The sequence below is a fragment of the Kogia breviceps genome, chromosome 8, assembly GCF_026419965.1.
Source record: "Kogia breviceps isolate mKogBre1 chromosome 8, mKogBre1 haplotype 1, whole genome shotgun sequence".
Taxonomy (NCBI): Eukaryota; Metazoa; Chordata; class Mammalia; order Artiodactyla; family Physeteridae; genus Kogia; species Kogia breviceps.
This window is the reverse complement of record NC_081317.1, coordinates 36,155,559-36,181,691: the sequence shown is the minus strand read 5'-3', so window position 1 is coordinate 36,181,691 and position 26,133 is coordinate 36,155,559. Positions and strand designations below refer to the sequence as shown.

The following is a 26,133-nucleotide window of genomic DNA, read 5'->3' as shown; positions in this document are numbered from 1 at the left end:
GGCCTGGCCCAATCAGTTAGAAGGCCTTTAAAAGAAGGTACAGGCCTTCCTCAGCTTTAGAGTTTCTCTCCTGTGAACAAGCTTCAGCTCATGCCTGTGGGGTTCTAGCTTGGTCACGATCTTTTTGTCCTGTCTGCCCAAAGAAGGACCTTGGACTTTCTTAGCCAACTCCACAATTGCGTTTGTCAATTTCCTGTAATAAATCTATCTATCTGTCTATCTATCTATCCATCCATCTATCTATCATCTTCTGTCATCTCTTTTACTTCCTCTGCTTCTCTGGTTAAACCCTGATACACTCTCTGAGCCTCAGTTTGTTTGATTGCATAATGAGACTTGCTGTCTCACACTAGGCTTGCTCTCTAAGGGTTACATAAGAGAGTGAATGTGAAGCACAGTACCTGACAAAGATGTAACTCTATTTTGCTCCCATCCAATCCTGGACATTCATTCACAGGGTGGCTATAGCTCTGCCAGGTATGCAATCTCAAAAAAACCAGTTCTCTCTCCACAGAAATATCAAAATGACTCTGCCAGTTCACAATGATCCTTCCAGCCTCTGAATTTCTAGGTTTTGCTTACCTCTTCCTTAAGCTTAACCCCTATTTTCCTTTTAGTATCCTTTTATCATCTGATACACTACATTATGCAACATTTGTTCCCTCCCTAGCTCCCACTAAGGTACCCAAAAAGATTGGGGTATATACTGGTTAAATTGAATCCAACTTAGATATTTTTGTAAGCTGCATAATACTCCTTGCAAGCAAAATATGTGTGTTATTGGGATCAATGGACCCAACCTATTCTTCCTTTCCTCACCCCCACCCCCAACAGGTGGTGATGGGAAAGGGTGGGGATATGGTTAAATCCATGGCTACTTTGAGAATGGAATGGGGCCTCCCTTTGGTACTGAAGAATTAGAATCTCAGAGGTTAGATCATTCCTTAAGATGGTCATTTGCTTGGTTTTATTATTACCACATATTTTCACATGGGAAACACTCACACTCATCCTGTGTATCTCTCTCCTCAAATGACTAAACATAGGGTTACCACGTGACCCAGCAATTCTACTCCTAGGTATATACCCAAGAGAAATGAAAAATATATGTCCACACAAAAACTGGTACAAGAGTGGTTGTAGCAACATTATTCCTAATCACCAAAAGGCAGAAACAACACAAATGTCCCTCAACTAACCAATGATAAACAAAATGCAGTAGAGCCATACACTGGAATTTTATTTGACCATGAAAAGGAATAAAGTACAGATACCTGCTACAACATGGATGAACCTTGAAACATTATGCTGAGTGAAAGAAGCCAGTCACAAAAGACCACATACTATATAATTCCATTCATCTGAAACATCTAAAACAGAGCAGAAGGTAGGTTAGTAGTTGCTTAGGGCTGGGGGAGCAGGAGGGGTGGATGAGGGAATGAAAGCTAAAGGATGATGAAAATGTTCTAAAACTGACTGTGGTGATGGTTGCATAACTGTGACTATACTAAAAACTATTGAATTGTATACTTTAAATGGGTGAACTGCATGATATGTGAATTATAGCCCAATAAAGCTATTAAAAGAAAAGGAATCCAGAAGGTAGAGATAAAATTTATTCAGCAAACACATGCTATGACTTTTATGTTTTAGTCAGCAAATACACATGCTTCAAGTACACCTGCCTCATGCCCAGATTCCAGATTTAAATGCTCTAATCTAAACACTCATCAACTGATGGACCCCCACCCAACTCACTGGGCATCACCTTTCTAAAGGTCCACATCCAGAAATAAATTAATATAAATTAAGAATGCAGAACACAGTAACTGTTCACTGTGTGGCACAGAGTAAATAACCTGCACGTATTTGCTGTTATGACTATTACCGTGGAATTTGCAACACTTCCCAGTTTATGCTACTTCTTTTTGGCTGTGGTTGCCTCTTCTGATTGCCACTGCTTGCTGGGGTGTGTCTCATTCTCAGAGCAAATGCTACCTCGGCAGGGTTTGGCTCCCTTCACAGCATCTTGGCTGAAAGGTCTCCTTCCCTTTGTCCCAAGAAAGGAAATCCCTAAGGGAGAAGGCATAAATCAATGATAATAACACCCTGCCATGTAGAATGTTTTGCTTTGGCCACACCAAAGTTTGGGTTCTCTCTATTGGTCACTTCTTTTTGTAGCAGAGTTCCCTGTGTCCCTCTGTTTTCCTGAGGTCCACCACGTTCCCAACAGACCAGAATGTCCTTTCAAGATCCTTCCGATGGAAGTTGTAATTTCCTGGCAGGGAACCTATGCAGAAAAGGTGTCCAACATGCCTTCCAATGCGAACAGTTAAACAGATTCGCGTTCAAGGCGTGTTCTCATTAGGTGCAGGCTTCATTAAAAGTAATTAAAACTTGGCAAATATTCTTGTTGGATGATTAAAAGGTCATCTCCACTTCTCCTTTTGGGAGGTCATTGCCAGTTACCAAAAATGAACCTGCCTTTACATCAACATGGCTGCTGCCCGAAACTTAGCAGCACACAGCATTCCCAAAGCTGTTAAATATGTCTGTCATGACAAAAAAAGTGGGGCCTTATGTTTACCTAAGTCCTGAATAAATGTGGTGGATTTTGGGACACAAATCTGATTGAAAACTTCTCCTTAGGCCAATTATTAAAAACTAAGTTTTCTTACTTAGATGTATGTAATTTATAAATAATATAAAATTGAATGGCAATGGTCATCTTAGTGGTATAAAAAAACACATTGAAAAGAAAGTGTCTCTCAGTTTGAATCCCAATTAACGCAATTAGTGTTTTCCATGCTCAGTTCCTGGGAGTACAGATTCCCCATGACTTCTGAATGAATCGAGAGAGCATTATGGATGAAATTCACCACTGGAGGGCTGAGGAACAGGTAGCTGATTATACCAGGAGGTAGGAAGATGAGGTTATATATGATAGAAAACCCTGCTTAATACTTTATTTTTTCCGGGTAAAGTATCCGTTAAGGAGGATGTTGTATTACCCAAGCACCTTATTCCTTGGTTGGTGTACTGTATATCCGAAAACCTTCCCCTAGCTACTCTGACGCTTCTGTATGAGGGCCTGTGTTGCCTTGGAGGCTGAGAGGTGGTGATTGAACCAAACTCAGTGCAGGGTCCAGAGGTTCTTCTGAGTCTTTCAGTTGACTCTTCCTAACCCCTCTGGTCCAGACCTCTTCACAACCACCATTGCTTTCAAACTTCAGAAGTCTGCGAGGGACATGTATCATCTTTAATTTACGTACAGATTTGGACACAGAGGCCCCAAGGTTTCAAACGACTTGCCCAAGTCACAGTTGGTCAGCTGGAGCCCTCTCGGTGGGAAGGGTAGAAGAGGGTCTGGCCTGGCATGGACCTCCCCTTCCCCCCACCCCGGCCTGTTAGGTCATTGGCCCACACCCTCCAATGAGGCCTGCCCCACAGCCACGGCAGAGCACAAAGAAGGGAATTCCTCTCTCACCCCCCAAGCTCAAACGCAGAGTTCACGGGTCTCCACTCTCCCACAAATGAACATGTGTTTTTGTGGGAAGACCACACAGAGGAGTTGGGATCTCTATGCTGTTTCCAGATCTGGCCTGCACTGGCTGTGCAGCCCGAGTCAAATTAGAGAACCAAGGCCACATTCAGCTGGAAGGAATTTTTAGATCGCCTCTGCTGGTGCATCGGAACCACCAGGACAGCTCATGAAAGCACAGATTCCTGGGCTTCAGTCCCAGGATTCTGACTCAGTAGGTCTGGGGTGGCACTGAAGAGCCCGTTTTTCTAGTAAACTTCCAAAGCATGAGCGTGCCGCCGATACAGGCACCCCACGTAAGTATCACTGGCCTATGATAACCTTGTCTTAAGACGGGTCAGCAAACTTTTTCTTAAGGGCCAGTTAGTAAATATTTTAGGCTTTGCAGGCTGTACAGCCTGTGCTGCAACTATTCAATTCTGCCGATGTAGCTGGAAAGTGGCCGTGGACGATCTCTACATGCATATGGGCGTGTCTGTCTTCTGATAAATCTTCATATCAGCAGGAGGCCCCAGGGCTGCAGTTTGCTGACTCCTCACCCCATGCTGATTCTGAGTTCTTCCCCACCACTCCTTGCTTTCAGCTGTAAAATGGGGATGATATTCCTGGTCTTACTTTTCTCCATGGCTATGATGAAGACAAGGTATGATAAACACTCAGAAGAAACATTTTGTATCAGGTTCAATCAGTCCCATATTGTCAGCTATACTGTTTTTAAGCACAACACCTTCTTTTATTTTAATAATCATTGAATTGGACTTATAAATATTCCCTTGAATTATCAGGCATCACATAAAAAGAAACAGAAAAAGGCTAAGAGATGACAGAAGGAATCATTTTGAAGGGTAATTTAGGAACTTTGTGTTAGAAAATAAAAATGTAGAACTCTTCCTATGTCAATAATGCCCCCATGAAGGAGAACAAAAAAATGAGTATTTAACAAGGTTAGTCAGACAAAAAACAGCAAAGTTTATGACGGCATGACGCACTAACTGCCTTCGTAAAATATTTTAATTAAAAACCATTCCATAAACAAAGATGTAGCCAACAAGTTATATTATTTTTTATTCATGTTAGAATTTCTATCAGTGTTTGAACATTAATATTTAGAGAGTTTGTACATTTTTGCCTTCTGAGGTTTAAAATGAGAACCACACTAGGTCACAAATGGTAACTAATACACATTCCACAACTGTGTGAATATTCACTCAGTCTCACTCTCTTAACACTGTGAAACATTTTCTTTTCCTTGCTGTACTTTACAATGAAAAGTGTGCCCCACTCATGTCTCAGCAAAGTTCCAGACATTATGGATTCATCACATATAAATTCTTTAAAAATATACTTCTGTCAAAAGACTTGATGACTACTATGTACACTACAAAAATAAATTTTCATATAAATAAATTATATGGCATACTTTTATCTTTGTAATTGAAATGACACAAACCCATTTCTGCCAAAATTGGCAGACAATGAGACCCAGTTTGAATATTTCCTTTAAACTCCTTACGCTAAAACCTACCATGAGTCCTTAATGAAAATGTTATATACTCTGAACTATTTAACATTAGTAAGCACTCTATACAAATAAAAATTCTGTTCAAAGGTAAAACATAGCTGTAATAGTGTTTCCAATAGAAATAAAATCCCTGCATTTTTCTGTTATAAACTGGCATGACAAATACTGTAGGAAAACATTCTTATGATACAAAATTATAAATATCAGCAAAGATTTTTTTTTTAAAAAAAATTAAAACATCCAAATGAACAAACAAGACAGACAAAATAAAACTATTTTAAAAAAGAGAGAGAGAAATTCTGGTTGCCTGCCAGCCCCCGAGTTCTCCCTTTGCCAATGTGACTATTGGAGAAAGCTCTACGCTGTGCAGAAAGCAGAGGCCAGGCAAGCAGTCAGGCACCGTGCAAGCTGGGCTCAGGAAAGGAGCGAGGGCACTCCTCGAGCCAGAGGGAAGCAGATCTCTGAATTTTGCATCATCTCTCTCCTGAATGCGGGATATAAGTTTTCTGAGCAGAGCTGAGTGTTAGGTAGACAGACAGTGTGGCTGACAGAGGCACCAAACAGTAGCAGTGGGGCCATTTGGGCCCCTGGCATATTAACACACACATCTGGTAGCCACAGCCTTGCGGCGAGTTTTAGAGTCTGAGGTCACTACACTGCTGGCACTACTGTGGGCCGTTGCCTTTCGAATACGATTTTCCATGTAAAACAGGAGGCATTATGGGAGCTGCCATTTGTGCACTCCTACAGTAGCTTAGTCTGGGTACCGAGTGCTTCCCCAGCATTTGCTGGTCTCTGGCTAAGAGCCTAGGAAGACCAAACCTCAGAGCAAGAAAACAGAATTGGTATGGAAGCAAATCTTTAAAAGTAACACCTGGTTGAGAGCTATGTCTCTATATACATTCTTCAGTGGGGGTTATGCAATTAGCATCTTCCTGCTCTTCAATAAATGTCACATGGAAAGAATACTAATGATGATGAGAAGAGGGGGGTGAGATACTTAGGAAGCGTGCACCCATAACGTTAATATTAACACTTGGAGGATCATCCTTCTGAAGCTCATATCCTATAGAATTTGATTCTGTATCACCATATTGGATGCTCACTATTTTAAAGAGGATGCAAACAAATCCAGAAAGCCCCAACCGTGCCATTTAGCAAGAGAGGGAGTTTAAATTGTAGGGACTCAAAACATCACCTCTGGGTCTGCTGTGGACCCAGAATTAAAAGGTCATTGTCTCCAGACGATTTCCAATCCACTCTTAAATTTGGGTGGTGATAGTGGCGGTGGTGTGTGTAAGTGTGTGTGTGTGTGTGTGTGTGTGTGTGTGTGTGTGTGTGTGTTGTGCACTGGTTATAAGAGAGGTACAGTGAAGGCTGCATACTTTAGAGGATATGCTCACGGCCCAGCTGAGGCTCCCACTAGGCATGTTCTCTAGGTCTTTAATACCAATGAAGATGAAGAGATGTGAGCTCTGTACCCTAATGTTCCAACATCCACCACAATGGTCCATGCGAAGGAACTTATCTCCTCTGAGGCACGAGTTGGGGTGTCTGGATGGCAGCCAATGATCTTAAGAGATGCCCTGAACTTGAAGTGAGTCTGGCAAAAGGATAAGGAGATGTTTAGGGCTAGCCCTCCACCAGCGCTAGCACTAGAGATATCCTGACTCTTCTGGCCTAAGGTAGAGCCCACCACGGGTCACAGACAGTAAAAAGAAAAAAAGAAAAAAAAAAATCACAGTACAGTACATTGGGAAATCACATACGTGTTCACACACACAGCCAAACAAGAGAATCTCATCCAACTACACCTAGAGAAGCCACCGGGGTTAACGTGCTTTCTTCATATTTGCTCATTAAACAACAACAAAATTATCACGCATAGCGTGTTTGAAAGTTAACAGTAACATTTCATACTACCACAGGGTTGTGATATGCAAATTTAAAATATTTTAAACAGAAACCTTTACAAAATAATCCTATTACATAAGCAATATTTGCATAGAATTATACAGGTAAATTATACAATATTTAAGCAGCAGCAACATATGCTGAAATTTAAGACTAAGTTAAGCTTGGTCATGGCACAGAGACCAATGTACAAATAGGGAGGGGCTCCGCTGCGGTCTCACCACTGCCTGCTCTGGAGGCAGGAGTGGAGAAAAACCCAGATCACACTACTTTACATCCGTTCCTTCGTATATTACATATGTGTACACCTCTTAAATATTTATAGAAATATTTCACAAAATAATACAATCAGTTACAGTAACAATGAACTGCTATCTGGCACAGCACACCTTTCTAACTCCGCAGTTCTCTTCAAGCAGTTCTGGTGGGGCAGGGTAGGGGTAGGGAGGGGCTTCCAATCTTTGGCCTCTTTGCTTCAGATTTTACTCACCCTTTAAAAGAAAAAAAAAACAAAGGAAGTCAAAGTAACAGGTCTATGAGTCCCTATGTATAAAGCACAAACACAGGCAAAACGGGTCTGGGGTATAGAAATCAGGATGGTGGGTTATGGGTGAGGGCACGAGGGGCTTCCAGGGGTGGGTCATGATCTCTCCCTTGACCTGGGGGCTGGTGACAGGGATGTGCTCACTTTGTGACTGTTCACTGAGCTGTGCGTTCATCAGACATACCTGCTATGGCTTTAAAAGACTGAAAAATAGGTGAAAGGGGCAGCTGTCAGTGTCTCTGTTGAGATGCATTAAACCTCCACAGGCTAACTGTGAGGGACAGATCCAATCTGGAACTCAACTGGTTCTCCAAGGATGACGAAGCTTAGACAGGCAACCCTGCCTGTGGGTAAGAGGTCACTGCGGTTCAGGAGGGGACACATCAGTGCCCAGGGCTCCAGGAGGATGCAGCCATCTGCGTCCCTCTAAGTCCCTGAGGGGTCACTGAAGAGCAGCGCCTCTGGGGCCCACCCACCTGCCCACCGGCCCCGCCCACCTCAGTTGGAGCTGCTGCCCCGGCGCCTCTCCTCACATTCCACGTCCTGTAGCTCAATGACCTCCACCTTGGGATCCCTCCTCTCGCAACGGACGTTAAAAGGCACATGGGGGTCCTCAAACAGCCCGTGGTCAGTCTCGGGGTAGTCCTCGTAGCCTGGGCGAAGCCCCCCGCGGGGGTTCCGACCGGGCCCGGGCCCGGGGGCGGGTGGGGGGTGCACTGCAACAGTCACGGACGCCGAGGCCGTCACGGTGGTGATGGGCTGGCAGTAGCTGGGCACGGAGCTGCCCGTGGCAGTGAACGCTGGGTGCCGAGGGTTCTGAGAGCGGGTTCCCCGGGGGCCCGTGCGGTCCCTATTGCTAGGGCCAGAATGCCCTTCAGTAGAAATTTCGAAAGCGTCTCTGCGCGGTCTGTAAGGGGGCGGCCTCAAGCATTCTCTGGGGGCTTCTCTTCTGGGCTGCTGGCCTGGCCGTCCGGGTGGCAGGGACCCTGAGTCCAGATGGGGCTGCTGTTGAGGGTTGGAGGGTGGGTGCTGTCTCGGTTCAGGATGGACCACCTGCAGAGGGCAAGGGCAGGTTGAAACAGGCCGGATGCTCACCCCAGGCTGGGCATCGGCCCCCGCTGCCCCAGCCTTCCCTTCTTGGCTCTGGCTCCCGCCTGGCCACCCACAGCTCTTTCTGAACTAGAGCTTAGTCAACCCCACAGATGGCTGGAAGCGCCCCAGGGAGCTAACATGGGCCTTCCACCCACAACGACGTGGCAGAGGTACACCCTGTTTGGACCCTATGCCTAGGCTTTCTCCAGCACAGCTGGCTGGACACATAGGGCTGCTGCCCATAAATGCAGGGCTGTGGTCTAAGTACCGGAGCTGCCTCTCTCCCACAGTCCGCCACCCCACCCTGCTGGGTAGAGTCAGATCTCGAGCTCCTCATCTTCTAAAATGACTAAATGTCTGGCCCTGGCTTGCCCAAATGCAGGACGTTGCCCGGACGTTTCCTACGCTGTTGAATATGGTAGCCACTAGGGACATATGGCTGTTTACATTTAAATTAACTAAAATTTAAAATTCAGCCCCTAAGGTCGCACTTGCCACATTTCAAGTGCTCAACAGCCACACGTGGGCAGTGGCTACTGCACTGGAGAGCATTTGCACTGTCACAGAAAGTTCTACCGGGCAGTGCTGCTCTGTCCTGTTGTTAGGAATCTGGTTTCTGGGTCTCTGTACAAAGCATGGAGCAACACAGTGGCCACATCAATCAAAAGGACCGTGACCAACTTCAAAGTCGTTCAGCTTGTACCTATTTTTAGGCTCCCGCTGAACAAAACCAGATTCACACTGCAGCTCAGCAGGCATCGTCACGGGGGGTAAGAGGAAGAAAATTTAGGTTATTTGGTTGGCCTCTCTCTCTTTCATGGAAGGGCAGCTCCAGCCTGGGACTGGAATACCCATTTCCTGGAGGGACAGCAGGAGGCCCCCAGTCAGAGCAACATGAGCCTAAGAACATTCCTTGGGTTTTGTGTGCTGTGCTCCAGGCCTGGGGGGCCGAGGACATCCTGGGGAGCACAGAGAGGGGAGAATGCAGTTGGGGCTCTCAGGGCCTCTGAGAAGAGGCTCCGGGCTGCTCATGGTTTTCCTGAATTACTGAAGGCTGGTTCTCAGCTTCTCTGCTCCTTCTAGCCACCTAGAATACGAGCTTGGAGCCACAAAAGCTTTTGGTGAAGTCTTAGACAATAATGATTGAAATAATTTTATACCAAGGGCAATTAAAAGTAACAGAAGTGGAAGGGAAAAGAAATCACTTCTGCTGGCAATAAAAATACCGTTACATTTTAAAATAGGTATCACCCTACAGTGATATGTAGCTTTTAAAAAAGGGGGGCAGGGGAAGCAAGGCATGCTTTACCTCTGGTCCTTAAGCTCAAACTGTACTTAGCTCAAACAACATATATGCTGCTGGATGTTTTGCGTACTCACCAATATTGGTCCCTGCCCTTTTCAATCTGTATGAGATACAACCATATGAAACTGACATTTTTATAGTTTAAGAAGAGCCAAATATTGGCAATTTCATGAGTCCACCTAACCTATACATTTTTGGGCATGTTGTCTGCGATTTGCTGCTCAGAGCAGGCAGGGGCTGCCTCCTGGGGTGACTTATGACTTACGGTGGAGCGGGCGAAGACAGGGTTCTCTGTGGCTTCCACGATCACTTGGTGGGAAGCACCCCCGGTGCCCTGCTGGGCCTCATAGTGACGAAGCTCCTCACTGATGCCCGACACTGTTGTCTGAGAACTGTACTCTGAGTCAGAGGAATCAGACCCGTTGTTTGTGTGACCAGGGGGCAGAGCAAACCGGACCACGCTGGGGGGCGGCTCGGGGGAAGGGGTGGGCAGCCGGTTCAGCCCGTTGGCTGGAGACACCTGTTTAAGGGGATTCAATATTACAGGTGTTATCAACCATTTTACCTGGTGGCTACACTTAAGGTTCAAAGCACAGTATTGTTCAGGGGTCACTGCCCCTCCCTCGCTCCCCCCTCCCAGCCTCTCACGCTACCCTGTATTCACTTGGCCCAATCCCTGCCACTCTGAAGACCCTTGGGCCTGACAGCTGGAGCGAAAGAACTGCCCTCTGCTTTCACACTCTGGAAAGGCAGGCTGCGCCCTTTTTTACTCCTGTTCAAGCCCAGATAGTCTTCCTGAGTGGAAAGTGCTTCATTGACAGAGACCTACAAGACTCAGGTTGCCAATCACTAGGTTTCAAAAATAAACAACCTAAACCAAATCAATCCATTCCCCCTACATCCCCTAACACTATTAAATTGAAGAGAAAGAAGCCATAGTTATTTGAGTTGTTTACTGAAAAAGTAAACAACCAGCAAATGCGGATATACTTAAATATCTAAATTAAGAGTGACACCAGGAGAAACAATATTCAGGTGGTCTGAGGACTGCACATTATGCTGGCAACAATTACTGACCTCAGGATACGGTCCGAAGAAGGACAAAAGTACTGGCAGCAAAACCAGTCCATTGAGAACGCCCAAGATTGTCAGGATTGCCAGGACAGCAAAGAAATACCTTGAAGATAAAAGGGAAACGGGAACATTTACCATGGCAGAAGTAAATTAAGCTACCCTTCACGTGCCCAAACGTCAGAGCCAAAAATTAACAAAACCCACACCAGTGAAAAGGCTGTTACAACACTGCGTTTCAAATTCAGCACAAGATTAGTTTTCCTTCTTTTTTTCTTTTCTTTTAACCTTATGACTTTGAGGACTACATTCTACAACCCAAAGTGTTAGTTCATGAAGGGAAGAAAAAAAATTAGGTTTGTTAATTTGCTGAAATCTCATGGCATGTAATGTTATTTATGAATGTGTTACACAAACACAAAAATATGGAATGTGAACTGAATGGCCGAGCAGACTGAAAGCACAAATACAATGCAGAGGGGCCCCGTTCATGAAAACCCAGCAGAAGCAAACAAATGAAGTGAAGGGTGTAGAATTTAAACAATTTAGCCCAGGAGGAAAAGCAGCCCACTTCTGCAGGCAGCTAATCCACTGTGAAATGCTTCTGCATCTTAGAGCAGAATCTCTAATTAAGTCTCCAGCGTAGCAGGTAAGGCTTTCCTTGGGCTTTCATTAACCGCAACTTTCTGCCCAGAATTCTGTGAGTTCCAGTTTTACCAAATAGCTCCAATTGCAATCTTTTTAGAACACTGGAACCAGCTTTCGGCAAAGAAAACACTGGCCATTCTGTGGTTGCTGGGGCATTTTCGGGGGAGGGCGGTCCACAATGACGGGCTGCTCTGCCGGCCAATCTTTTGTTGAACAATTTAGCATCTCTGAATACTCTTGTTTTGCGTCAGCCAATTCAAACATAAAGGCCGCAGCACCATGAAGAAGAGGAGAGTGCACAAGTGGCCCTGCTTTCCCACCGTTGAGGGCTAAGGTCTGGGATCCTTCACGAATACCAAGGTGAACCTGTCAGCCAGGGAGAGTCGCTGGAGGATGTTGCACACAGCTGGAGGCAGCGGGCTCCACGCAAGCATGCGTTTCTGTAACTAACGGTTTCTAGGGCCATTCTGCTGGAAGTGGGCTGGGGTGGGGGAGAGCTCAGGATGTTCTGGGAAGAGGGAGGGCAAGATATCTATCTGTTAATGGTCCTCTTGATCATAAAACGGAACAGGCACCAAACTTTGCTGTGCCTATATATGTTTCAACATTAGATGAAAGGAGAGAGAATCCCTATAAAAATACAAATACCTCGCAGCTATTGTAAACATTAGAAACTTCTGAGCTGCATTAGTAAAAAACCAAGCAGCCGATGTCTTGCACTAATGTAAACTGCTGCAACTTTAGGCTGAGGCATATATCAGCAGCAGGCATTAAGACATTTGCATCCCATCCATCTAACTGTAGAATAAACAGACCAATTAGATTTCTGACAGCTTAGTGTATACAATGTCTGCTCATTTAGTCGACCTCAGTGAGGGCTTTATCAGGTTAATCCATCCAGTTCTAGAAAATGGGAAGCCCTTTTAAGTGCTTGAAACAAGAACCCTGATATCTCTGGGAGAGAACAAGACGCCATGGGTTAGATGGGAGAGCTGGGATCCTGCTCTCCACCCAGGTCCCAGATGGTTGTTCTAATTCAGGCTACGTTTCTTCTCTGTGGCTCCCCTGGCATCCCCCACAAGGCTGAGTTAGACCCTCTGAGATCCCACCACACTCTGTTTCCCATGGTTTTGAATTGCCTGTGACCTTGTCTTTGCCCCCATAGACCGTAAACTATGTAGAGGGGGACGGGGTCTACATTACTTGCAGTTGTGTGAAATGGCACTTATGAGGTGCTCACTACATTGTGTTGAATGAGAAATTACACAGAGGAAACTCTATTTGACATAGGGTTTTTACATCACAGAGAAACAACTACTAATGCCTGAATAAAGGAAAAGTCAAAATCAAATCAAGAGCTTAAAACAAAACCCAGACCCAAACCTTCATCTAGTTTAGGCATATGTCTACCTGTTATTGGCAAACAGGGCGTACTAATTGGCTTGTTAAGTGATCCGTCGTCTGTTTTGAGAGGATCATCAATATAGCCATCATTTGGGAGCTGGCTGGAAACGCAGACTCTGCTCCCCACCCCCAGTGAAGTCTGATCTGCATTTACAGAGAGCCCCAGATGACTCATGAGCACGTTACAGTTTGAGAAGTACTGGTCTACACCTCTCCACTCACTCTTCACCCAAGCGACACTGAGCCAACCCTGGCACTCATTCTAGCAAGGCTAAATCTCCATGATGTCGACCCGCCCAATGGGGTATGTCACAGACCAGTGGACTGATCTTTTCTCGTAATAAAGAAACTTTGGCCACAACTTAAAATCCTCTTCTTTTCACTTGGAATTGAAAGGCCTATCGCAACATACACATCAGAAAAGCCTGTTTAGATTCTCTCTCTAGATTATTGAAATGTCCCTAATGATCAAGTCATTTCTCACATTTCATTCTGCTTTACCATGGTGCTAATTCTGGACTATCTTTTACTTATTGATGATTCCGGCCTCGCCCCTCCACGGAGCAACAGGGTTACATCCAAGGGCAGCTATGTCAAAAAGCTGTGGAGGCTGTTCAGAGAAGAAAATGGTCTTTCCCTGCAGTTCTCAAATTCTTTTCAAAAGGAAAACTTGCTCTCCTTTTATACTTCACAAAGTCAAATCCTTAATTAAATTCACCAGAAACTGCTTGCCATGAAATCCAAACTGAAAGATGTATCCAACTAGGCTTGGATTTCAAAAATTTGACTGGTGTTAAGTCACACATTAAATGCTTCTTAAATCTTAGTGGCAACTCAAATGTGAAATCAAGGCATGTCATCTTCACTTCTTAAAAGAATAAAATCTATGTGAAAATTTTAGGTATCTGTACGTTTTCCTTTCTACAGTTTTGAAGGAGAAGTAAAGGTCAGATACAGTTAATTAATGGCAACCAGGTCATTTCTTTCTGTTGGTATTTCTAACCTCAATAGCAATAACTGGCATATCGGTTTCAAGCTGTAGAGTTGCCTTTGTTGCTAGCCCCAAACCCTCCATCTTTTCTCCCTAAGATATTCCCCAAGACAGCTCTAGAAGAGAGCTTGCTTTTATGCCTCTCAGGATACCTCTGAATTAATAAACTCAAAAGAAAGTGGAGTCACAGATCGTGGCAATCACTTCACAATGTATGCATATATCAAACCACCTCGTTGTACCCCCTTAAATTATACAATTTTTGTCAATTATACCTTGATAAAGCTGCGGGGTTAGGGGTGGGGAGTAGAGTCACGATGAAGACATGCTGCAATCTTCCAGAGACAGAAGGAAATAAGCAACAGAGATAACATTAGAAACTAATGCTTACCTGACAATGAAATCAAACTCGGATCCTGCAAGCATCAGCACTCCTAACAGAGTGGAAACAGCACCATCCAGAACAGGTGCAAACATGTGCTCCAGGGCGAGCACGGCCCTGCGGTTCTTATCGCCAATGGCTGTTAGAAAGGCCTGCGCAATGAGGAGAGTTTAGATGATCAGATTCCTGGACTTTACTTGGTCAATGGCCAGCTTCGTCTTACATGCTATTAGCCACTTTCATCTGCCTCCACTGAACCTCTCAGATCTTACCCTCTAGCTACTGGAATGTTTAATTGGGGCTGCTCAACTAGCTAAATCTAGGCTTACATTTAATTGACCTGTTCATGATAATGGGTTGTATATGGTATTGATGTAAATCTTGAACATCAAGAATAAAGAAAAGCACATTTACTTTAAATTTAAAAACCATGCCAAAACTATACAAATGAGCAAAATGTTCCCTTCTTTTCACTATTACTCACACTTGAGTTTACTCCCCACACTTAAATGATCTAGCATCATTCACATGGGAGACCTCCAGTTGTGAAAGCGACAGCATTTTGCCCGATTTTTTGAAAGGTCAAGATCTTACTTCCAAATGGGCTTAGCATCTGGGTGCTAAATACATATTTCCTCACTGTTATGCTGAGGTTAGAAACTCTGTCACTGTGTTCAAACTAATGTGTTTGTAGTACATGTAAGTACCATGAAGGTATCACAAGAAAAACACAGGGCTGTAAATTTAATCAAGCCTGTTCTAAATATGTGTGGATATATCTCACCACTTATGCATTCTCAAGGACACTGTTGATACCAAATGGGAACTTTATGGAGATCTTGGTACATCAGACTATTGGCTTGAGAGTGTGACCCAGGACCATTTTAATGTGGGTTAGTTACTATTACACCTTGCCTGCTCCCCCAGTGGGACCCAACAGGGAGGGCTGAGCCTGGCAGAAGCTTGCTCTCTGAAAGTTCAGGCTGCTCTGGGATGTTCTGAGAAGAGGGCTTGGGGCCCTTGCAGGTGCACTAGGGAAGGACAGGAGGTTATTCTACTTCATGGATGAAGAAATAAAATTACACAAAAGTATGCAAAGGTACATTGTGAATTTTCATATTTTTCTCTAAAGTGGGGTCTATGTATGGATGTTCTTTCAGAGTTGGGAGACTAGGACTTTAGGGTCAAAGTAGCTGTCTTTTTCTCCTGGGAGGAAAGCACCAAGATGGTTTGGAAGCATGTTGCTCTGTGCTGTATTTGGGCCATGAGGCCATAAGGGTCAAAGTTGGTTAATCTTCTTGCATATAACTTACGCTACTGAACAGTAAACTGCCAGGCACCCATCGATTCCTTGACGACTTTCATATACAGGACATGGTAAGAACACCATGTCCTGTGTGTGGACAGTCTCTTGATGAAGACTTGGGCTAGCAGCAAAAAGCCAAGTTGGCTCTTGAGACTCCTTAAATTCTCAGGATTAAATCTTGCATGAGGAGTAGAGGAGTTCCTTCACTGTTTATTCAGCACCGGTATGGATATTTATGTTCATACTACCTCAGAGATCCAAGGTGCCGCTACAGTTTAAAGACTGTTATTAGCATTTCCACTGCAAAAATCTGTTTCTGGGGGCTTCCCTGGTGGCGCAGTGGTTGAGAGTCCGCCTGCTGATGCAGGGAACACGGGTTCGTGCCCCGGTCTGGGAGGATCCCACATGCCGCAGAGCGGCTGGGCCCTTGAGCCATGGCCGCTGAGCCTGCGCATCCGGAGCCTGTGCTCCGCAACGGGAGAGGCCACAACAGTGAGAGGCCCGCGTACCAAAAAAAAAAAAAATCTGTTCTGGGACCACCCTTGTTTGTAATGCTAGCTACCAAGAAGAGTGGTTTTCATTCACATCAGAATAAAATGATTTGTGGATTTTTTTTTTTTTTTTTGCGGTACACGGGCCTCTAACTGTGGTGGCCTCTCCGGTTGCAGAGTACAGGCTCCGGATGCGCAGGCTCAGCGGCCATGGCTCAAGGGCCCAGCCGCTCCGCGGCATGTGGGATCCTCCCGGACCGGGGCACGAACCCGTGTTCCCTGCATCGGCAGGCGGACTCTCAACCACTGTGCCACCAGGGAAGCCCAATTTGTGGATTTTTAACTCGCATGTAATCTTTCTCCTTTTTAAAAGAAATGATATCATAATTATGTGTTCTCTAAGCTCTAGGCTCTTCTTTCTAAAAATCCCCTATTCTTCTTCCCAGCTCAACTGAGGAAAGTAATTCAGGTAGGCTCAAAACTTAGAAAACTGTTTCTATATATTATCAGCTTTTTATTATACATTGGGGGAAAAACAGGTTAACTGCAACAAAACATTTCTTCTGAAATACAAACATTTATAATCTCTAAGTAGCATAAGTAGAAGACAATAGAAGGTAGAAGGCAGAAGCATCTGTCTAGACACCCATATGTGTAGATATGCATGTGCCATGTGTTGAGCCCAAAGAAAATCAATGCTAGAGATTGCAGAAGCAAGGCTTTTTGCAAGAGCAAAGGCTTTACTCAATCAAAGTAATTTGATCCAAGTCAAATGCTTGGTTTCCTAGCTAAGCATTCCAAACACCAGTATTTATTCAGTCAGTAAGTATTTACTGAATGCCTACATAACCCCAAGGATGCAGACTATAAACACAAGTGTGGACGGAACATAATTTACACATCACTATAGGGCTTTTGAATAATTCTCTGATAAATGTGTACGATGGGCTGTCTCTTGCGTTAGACTCCTCTTGAAGTTTACTTTTCTCCCACAAAGCATTCACAGGACTGTGCATAGAAAGAGCGGGCGGGAGGGGGGAGGGAATTCCTATTGAGAGCAATACTAGTTCTCTTACTTTCTGCTGTCATGAATTTGGAGGCTGGGAGGTCAAAGGAGCTGGGTGGGAGAGCTAGTTCATCAGCCCCAGGGTATTTCCTCAGCTGCCAACTCACCTCACCCTCCACTATGCCATCCCCACCAAATCTGTGAGTGTGGTCTCACTTTATCCCTGCTTTATTACTGTGATTTTAAAAATTGTGTGGTTTCATGCACACGTATACACCATCTGTCTTAGGAACAGCAGACAAGTTCAGGACCCGTGGTGACACAACTGACAACACCACATAAGCAGAATCCTTCCTGGCCCACTCGGACACACCAAGGACACTGCCTACTGCTGACCTGGCCTGGCTTTCACCTTCGACACCCTTTTTCTTAGATTTCCCCCCAGAGGGAAAGGAGTCCAGCTGAACTTCAGCCACTCCCAGGGAATGTCTGTGCTCTGAAGCCTTTTTGCTGTGATGTGTGTCAGGTGTGTTCCTTGATGTTGGAGAAAATGAAAAGGTTCCCAACTTGGAAACTAAAAAGAGCTAGAGGAAACAGGTTGCGTTTTCATAGCTTTCACTGAAAACGTCTCCCATACCAGAGCAACATGAACGGTGAACTCCACTCCGATGCCGACGGAAGCGATCAAGATGACCACAGGCACGGCACTCAGCTTGATTCCAATGAGGCCCATCATGCCAAAGAGCTCGACCGTCATCAAAGCCAAGACTGTCACCTTTAAAAAGACACACAGGATGAGTGGCTGGGCACAAACACACTCCAGGTGTTGCAAAAATATTTTCAAAACTATTCCCCCAGCGCAATCTATAAGGAATTATAGAAACACGCACTCATTGCTGGCTACAAGTTTAATATAGTTTAAAACAAGGTGTTTCCTTCTGTTTTGATCTTGACCATCAGAGACCATCCTTCAACTTATAACTGAGTTGAAACTAGAGTTTTTGGTTGCCTTGCCCTCCATCCTAAAGAAAGCTGATCGGACGGGGTGAATGAAAGTTCTTTTACATAAAAGCAGCTTTGCTTTTGCTTGGAGAGTCCATGGACTGAGTGAGGATGACTTGGGAGAAAGGGGACGTGTGGTCAGCTGATGTGGGTCAGGTTACAGCCCCTTCACTTTGAAGAAATGTGGAGTTACTGGGGTGGACAAAGCAAACAGTCAAATCCAAGGAAAAGCTTTTATTTGCCCTTCTTTCATCTGTCTTGTAAAAATTTCTAGGGGGGTGGAAAGAAAATCTGTGTGGCAGACTTTGGAGTTTTTTGGGCAAAAGAGGAGAAAATACAAATAAAACAATACACTATACAGGGACAAAAGAAGGAGAGAAAAATCTTTCCTTCTGGAGGTGGAGGGCAGCAGGCAGTGAAGGGGGGACAGACAAGTACAATAAAAGTTCCCTTTGCTTTCTTTTAATAAGCTAATGAAAGATGGATAACATCAATTGCTTAAGTACCATGAAAACTCCTGTAGACTAAACATTTACCTTTAAACATACCTGTTGCACAAACTTATGGTGCAGAAACAAGACCTGGTCTCTGTTTTTATAATTCTGGCATTTTGAAGGCTATACCACAGTTCATGGAATTTAAATACTGCCATGATTTTATTAGACTCTACACGAAACTTGTTTCAAATCTGAGAGTATTATACTTGGAGAAAGAATGCCAAAAATAGGTTGGTAATACTCGTTTATCAATTCTGCCCAAGAGTTAAAACAAACACACCAAACAAAACCATCCCTAAGACCATTTAACCCTATAGCACCGTCCTAACTTCTCGAATTATCCCTCCATTTAGAAGAATCTTCTCTATATTTGGTTTGGGTTGTAGTGACAAAATGACACTTGAATTGAAAATAACAGTTATGCTTTGAGTGTTTGTATTTAATAAATGCTCAGCTCTATTACGGAAAGTGTGCTCAAAAACTCCCCTATCTTTACACAGAAAGTTTAAAGGAGAGGGGACAGAAGATTAAGGCCATTAAAGGCTCTACCTAACCATGAACCTCACCACCTCCAGTAGAATAAATACAGTATGGATGATGCAATCTATACCCTCCTCCAGAGGCCCAGACATAAACAAAACTTGCCGGCTGCAGAAAGAGCTATGCTGAAAGGAATTTGACTTCCACAAAGACCCTCAGAATAAACTCACAATGATCCCGGCCGTCCAGGGGTTCAGGAGGAAGACAGCACACACGAGGAACGTGCAGGCCAGCACCACGCTGATGGACAGGAGGAGCCAGTGGCGGAGGCCGATGTACTGCTCCCAGAAGAGGAAGGGGTAGCCGTTGGGGTAGCTGGAGAGCCCCAGGCTTGTGTAGTTGTTGCAGATCGTTCTGACGTTTTCAATTGCTTCTACGAAGTCTGAGGTGTCACGCAAGCCGTTGAGGTAGAAAGGGAACTGAGCGTATTCGATGGGCTCTGCTGCTGGGACTGGAGAGAGAAGTCAACAGGGAGAGGGCCCATGGGTCAGGGGCTCCTGGCAATACTGAGAAAGGCAAACGGACGCCACCCAAGGGTGGAAGAAATGCAGCAGACTCCCACCGTTAGCAATCCCAGATGTGCATTCCCCGGAGTCTCCACAATCGCAAGGAGAAGAGAAAGAACTCGGCACTTACTGCACCTCTTCCAACATGAAGGACTAACAATACCGATGACGGTCTGCAGGTTTTTACAGTTTCAATCTTTGGTTTAAGAAACTTTAAACAATGATCAACCTTTGATTTTTTTGGGGTGTGTGTGTGTGTGTGTGTGTGGAGGAGGAGCCTGTGCTGTGTGTACTGATTTACCCTTAGATTGATTTTAATCTTCTAGAAGCAGTCACTCTTTGTAATGGGTCTAAACAACTTAAGAATTCAATTGTGGGAACTTTTTTTTGTTCAGCTGACACAAGTGAAAATACTAAGTTCAAAACTGTTTTACTCAATCACTTATGAGAACAAAATAACTCGAAAGTCATGCTTTACTGAGAAAAATGCTTGACTTTCTTATCCTTTTAGTGATCTAACACACTTAAACCTTCCATGCTTCTTTTTTTTAATGCAATGCTAAGTCTTCAGCAGCAGGGGAAGAAATCCTTACACAACAAGCATTTAGTTGCTGCCGTTGTGTGTTCCAGACCCTCTGGGGTCATTCAGTTGACTTGCTAAACATGATTTGCCCTATTATAATCTCAACTATAAATTTTCATTAAGACAAGCCTTGGCTGCTTGCCACAAGGCTCTGAGGTTTAGATACAGGGAAGCACAACCCGCCCTGCTCTCCAGCCATGTTCGCAGAGGGACCTGTCTTCTTTCTCACGTCCTCCCTTGGCCTCGTACCCAAGGTATACGCTACTAATATCTCTAACACAAATGCAAATTAAATCCATCCAGAACCACCTTTCAAAGTCGGGGCTGAGAGGTGAAAGGAAGAGGACGCTGTTGTATACAGACTTTTCTGCTCCGGTTTAAACAGCTTTGACAGAGTACAGGTGCTTGGTGGCTTATAGGAATGACCCAACTTGCCAAAAATCCCTTCAACACCAGAGTTGACAAAGTTAAGATAAACATATAATCCCCAGCGATAAAACTCTGCAACAGTAAAACAACACTCAACCTGGAGGCGTCCCCAACTTTCACATGGAACAGCTGGCATTAAAGAGAGAAGCCTGGTGGACGTTTTAGAGTCAAAGGCACGAAGGGAGATTAGAGACTCTTATTTCTCAGTGTGATGGAGCATGGGTTGCATTCGATTACACATCCTCATCTGTCTCCCAGAATTTTAAACTAAAAGAAATATATTTTTCTGTTTACACTGTTGAACCCTGGGTAGTGTCAATGGATGAGGGCTATGACTGAGCCTGGAGGTATGGGGTGTAAGGAGCCCCATAAGCTTGCAGGCCCAGTGGAAGGCTACTTACTTCTCAGCCTGGTTTCTGGCATGTAGTCGGCTTTGTCGTGGACCCACTCAGGACGGTGAGGCCGGATGTTGGCTTGGGAGGCGGCATAAGCCACGGGGTCGTTGCTGACCCAAGCGGTCAAGTAGATGTAGAAAGCGTTGGGATTAATGATGCCGTCTGCATCCACCAGGCGCCGTTTAGTCAGCTGCAAAATGGGCAGAACAGAAGCCTTTCAGAGGGGTGCTTGGGGTAAACACACTCCTGCCTCGAGAGAAGAGGAGCAGAGCTCTGCACCAGCATTTGCAGCAAAGGAGAGAATGCCCACTGTTTGCAAGTACAGAAAATCCCATCAGAACGCCTTTGGTTTCTTTCAAAATGCACTTATCAGAGGATGCAATAATCGGCATGTTTATAACACACACACACACAGTTCTGCAGACGGCCCAAGAATGGACTGAACCAATTAAATCTGAATGCTAAAAGACTGTCTGCAGCCAAGGCAGAGAATGAACAATCTGAAGAAACATATTTATAGGAGAGGAAGGAGGAAAAAAACCTGGCAAGAATCCCCATACACGTCTGTGTGCAGTTAACCTCTGCTGTTAACACTAAAGGAAATGCCACCCAGTAAATGGAGGAGAGCTATAAAAATAAAACAACATCTGTATAAATTTTGCTAACACTAGCCTCCTATGACCTGTGTATTCAAAAAATGCCCGTTGCCAGAAAGTGGAAGGGATGGGTGCCCAGCCTTGGTCTTTCTGGGAATCTTATTCTGAGAGAGGTGGTCACACATAGTACACCACATCCTGTGAGGAAGCCAAATACTATGCTCCCTCTAAAGTGGTCTGTGGGCCTTGCATAGGTGAAAAACATCAGGAGACAGATATACATAGACACACACGTATGTATGCATATACTTTTCCCTGTTGACTTTAGATTGAGAACTGGTTCCAATGCTTTCGGTCTTTTTTAACAAAATGAAAACACCAATGACAGAAGTTAATAGAGAAAGAGTGAAGGAAGAAAGTGGAGGAGAGTGAGGGAACTAAATTTTAGGGATCTGGATTCAATTAATCCACGGGATATGTAACAACTGTACGTCTTCAAGCCGTCTCTGCAATTACATACTACAGCTCATGGCCTCCGTGCACACGGCACGCTCTTCTCCCTCCCAGGCAGAGGAAATGATGTCCGGGGGCCTGGCCCAATCACATTTGTTCCACAGTGTCCCTGGTCCCTAAAACCCAACCCAGCCCCCGGGCATCCCTGCTATCCCTCAGAAAGACGCCTCTGCCTGCATCCCTGTCAAACCAGACAGCATGCCCCGTGTGGCCATAAAGCACCAAGTTCACACTCCGTAATAACTCTGAACAATGTACTTTGTAAATCTGTCACCTTTAATGCCAGCAAAAAAGGGGAGACAATAAACAGAGCTGCTAGAAGATCATTAGCATGACGGTTTTCTGCCTGAAGTAAGTAAGCAAGTAAGCTACAAAGACCAGAGGGAATAGGATCTGGGGAAGCCAGTAGTGGGGCTGGACTCATTTGAAATCTGAAGGGTCCAAACACCTTTCCCAGCATGCCCAAGGAATCAAAAGGGATATGCCGGAATCCAAGTGTCACAGCGAAGAGGCAAATGCAGTTGGAGAATATGATTACCAAATAGCAACAGCTCTTCTTACTTAGGGGGTAAGCACAACAGTGAGTCCACTCAGATTCCAAGGATCTGCACTTCCATCTGCCTCGCTCATGAGAGAGCAATCTGTCTGTCCTCCTCTGCCCCTTAGGCCACAGTGATGCAAAGCAATCAAACATAACAAATCTTCCTATCCTTCTAGTAACCTCTCCTAACCCATCCATCCACACCAAATTCTATTCTTTCAAATTCTGCTCCCCAATGGATCCACCTTTCCAAGTTTGAATAAAACCAAGACTGACACGGTGACAAGCACTAGAATTCGAAAGAGAACAATGCATACACACAGTATGTCTAACATCTGAAAGAGTCTGCACTGCCTCAACTATACTTTCTTCTGACAATTGCTCTGAAGGTAAGTAACACACTTGTCCCCACTTGACAGATGAGCAAGGTGAGGCTCTCTGGGTTGCCTGCAGCCATCCGATTTGCTGGTGGAATGAAGAGAATTAGAGCCAACTCAGTATTCATTCTTCCAGCCCCTGATGCCTCAGATCTGCAGAGAGCACAGGCTGGGATTGCATGCTGTCAAGCAGTCTTCAGTGGCAGTTGCCCCAAAGCCCCGCTCAACGACGCTCTCCAAAGCTCCCATGGTGTAAGGCAGTGAGTGTACCTGGCTGATGTCGATGGGCTTATCACGGCTGCCGGTTTGCACCAGGAGTTTGTAGGCAAGGACCCCATCATCTGATCCATTTTTGTAATTGTTTGGCATGATTTTCCCAGTTTCCCAGTCACTGTCAAATGCATCCTGAAGTCCTAGAAAAGGCAAATGTGTGCAATACATTATAACTCTTAACCAGAATGATCCTGGTCCTAACAGGGTGCTCTGAGGACAGTGGAGTGTTTGCCATCAACCCCAAACACTCTGTATTCTACTTGTATTTGACTTCATGTGACACTATTAGATTTTTCGTGAATGAACTTCGGGTTGCTGATAATCACTGTCTCAAAGGCAGAAGGGGAGAATATTCATTTCTAGGAAACAAATACACATGTTTTACCTCAAAAAGCCCCCCAAACTCCCCTTCTTCTCCCCTATGACAAAAGAAAGCAAGAGGGCTGGGTGAGAAAGACACGCCAGGCCCATTCACTGTTTCGTGCCACATCAGGTGCTAAGCCATGGGTTCTTCTATACAACCAGAAATTCCACTCAGAGCAGGAAAAACACATTCAAACTCCCAACTTCAAACAGCAACTCAGTTGCTTCTCCAGCCCTGGGTGAGTGAACATGATTCTGTCAATTTGTTCCATCTGTTCGACTTGTGGAGCTAATACAAGCTGTGGGATCGACTGCCAGGTTGTGTAAAGATCACAGCCGACACCTATTCACTCTGGACTGTTCTCTTCCTCTCTGCCACCCTTCCTCCAAGAGGGGGTGTGGAGGACAGAGGAGGAGGAATCTGTGTGCCTGTGTGTGCAGGGAAATATCTCACAGGGTAAATTTGGATCAGACTGAGAACAGGAAGCCATAGGCCAATAGAAGGGGGCTCTGTGAGAACAGATGACAAACCGCAAGGCCAAGGAGGGGAAGGAAGGAGCTTTCTGGGCTTGGGGGATGGGCGCGCCCACCAGCCCACCACACACAGCTGCGCTTGGCCTCTGTAATCAAAACCATCATTACAGACCTGACGGTTTGGCTACAGCTGTAAAGAGATAAGCGTGTTGGAAGAGAAAACAGGGCCCCGGTGACCCGGCCCTCGGGTCTGAGCAATTGCTGGCTTGCACACACTCTCCTCTGACACCCCCCCCCTCTTCCGTCGCCCTGCTCCCCCAAACCACCTCCCACGTTGAGCTCCCAAGCCCCAGCAGCCCAGGAAGCCACATCTTCTGAACCAGCTGCACGTGCACGGGTTCGACGTGGCCAGTAAGGAGGGAGAAGGGTTTGTTTCATTTCGCGACATGCCCCCGCTCCCCGCAACACACAGAACTGGTTCCGTTCGTGCTCAAAATGGTTAAACTCTTGGGGTTTGAAGTTGGCGGGGGAGAAGGGAACACAGGACTCTCTCTCTCTCCCATTCTCTTTCTCTGTCCCAACTAAACCTTCCTTCCGACATTGCTGTGGACGTTGTTTTCACAGGAACAATTTGGGCATGAGGGCCTCGTGCTCAGTGGTGAAAGGCGGCCCTGTTCGGGGAACGTGGAGTGACCGCAGGGCCGGGCGGGGAGACCACCGGGATGGCTGCGCTCCCCTCTCACACAGACTGTTTTTCATAGCGAGGCATGCATACAACCATCAGTGCTGAACAGATGTTATTTTATTACCTAAAGCCTTTTTTTTTTTTTTTTTTTCTGTTTTTGAAAAAAATAAACAGGAGAGAAAAAACCCACCCCTACCAGAAAAGAGGCCTGTTTTGTTTTCCTCACCATAATAGAATTTCCATCACTTTGTGGCTTGTATGGCACTTTAACCCTTTCCTCTTGACCTGCTAATCCTGAGGAGCAGAGCTCATGCTTCTCGTGAGTGTGGGGCTGTCTAAACATTTTACATTGATTTTGCCCCTTGTTTAATTCTTAAAACGACCTCATGAGATAGCCTCCTAGTATTATGGTTCTCACTTTACAGATGAGGCTTGGGAACGTGAAGTAACTTGAGGAAAGTCACCCAGCAGGTAAGTGCTGGAGCTAAGCTTTGAACCTCTGGAAGAGGCAGCCTCTTCCAGAGTCAGCTGGAACCACGGATGCTCTAAATTGCCCTGAATGCACTATGGTGCCCAGGAAACAAACATCTGTTGAAGGCACGAGAATAAGACAGCAGAGTTAACGTGGGCACCGATGACATCTGGTGGCAAATAGGGGGCCCCAAAAATCTGAGTGCGGTTTTAAGATATTTATACTCTAAGACTCTGCGGACACCCTAGAGTGAAACAAGGAAAGAAAGATCTGACCTGGGGAGGTCAACCCTGTTGGCAATTCCTCTCAACTCATCACCCACGCTGCTAGCCCCCTACTCGCCATTCACTCTGCTGGGACTTCACGATGAATGAGAAATAATCACTGGACTTCACAGAAAAGTTAAGTTCTTTCATAATTAGTGTATTATTTTCTGATTAATTATCAAAAGGCTCAAGTAACAATGGTTTGGCCTAAGTGCACGCACACTATATATATACAGTCTTGACACAAAACAAGGGACAAGGATTTGCTTCTTCCCTTGGCCAAATATTTCACATTCCAACACATGCATAGTGTAGGAAAGAACTGTGACGTTTCACTTATTTTGTGGCATAACATGAAAGTTTTAGCTAGAACTTTTTCATTTAAAATATTTTATACTAGAAA

The 26,133-nt window shown here is 45.1% G+C and overlaps 1 protein-coding gene across 5 annotated transcripts in view; it reads right to left on the bottom strand.

The window, feature by feature from the left end:
• Positions 1 to 4,583: 4,583 nt before the first annotated feature.
• The window catches only part of PTCH1 (patched 1), a 67,930-nt gene continuing 46,380 nt past the window's right edge, over positions 4,584 to 26,133 (bottom strand). For 4 of the 5 annotated variants that reach the window (XM_067041196.1, XM_067041193.1, XM_067041195.1 and 1 more), the window contains 9 exons: positions 23,468 to 23,610; positions 21,177 to 21,360; positions 19,428 to 19,708; positions 17,856 to 17,993; positions 14,425 to 14,567; positions 10,997 to 11,096; positions 10,185 to 10,439; positions 8,019 to 8,574; positions 4,584 to 7,468 (listed from right to left, as the gene is read on the bottom strand). In XM_067041196.1, the coding sequence (XP_066897297.1) occupies positions 8,020 to 8,574; positions 10,185 to 10,439; positions 10,997 to 11,096; positions 14,425 to 14,567; positions 17,856 to 17,993; positions 19,428 to 19,708; positions 21,177 to 21,360; positions 23,468 to 23,610 (1,799 nt within the window). In that variant the 3' untranslated portion in view covers positions 4,584 to 7,468; position 8,019. The remainder of the gene's footprint in view (positions 7,469 to 8,018; positions 8,575 to 10,184; positions 10,440 to 10,996; positions 11,097 to 14,424; positions 14,568 to 17,855; positions 17,994 to 19,427; positions 19,709 to 21,176; positions 21,361 to 23,467; positions 23,611 to 26,133) is intronic. The other variant, XM_067041194.1, reaches the window with a different exon arrangement.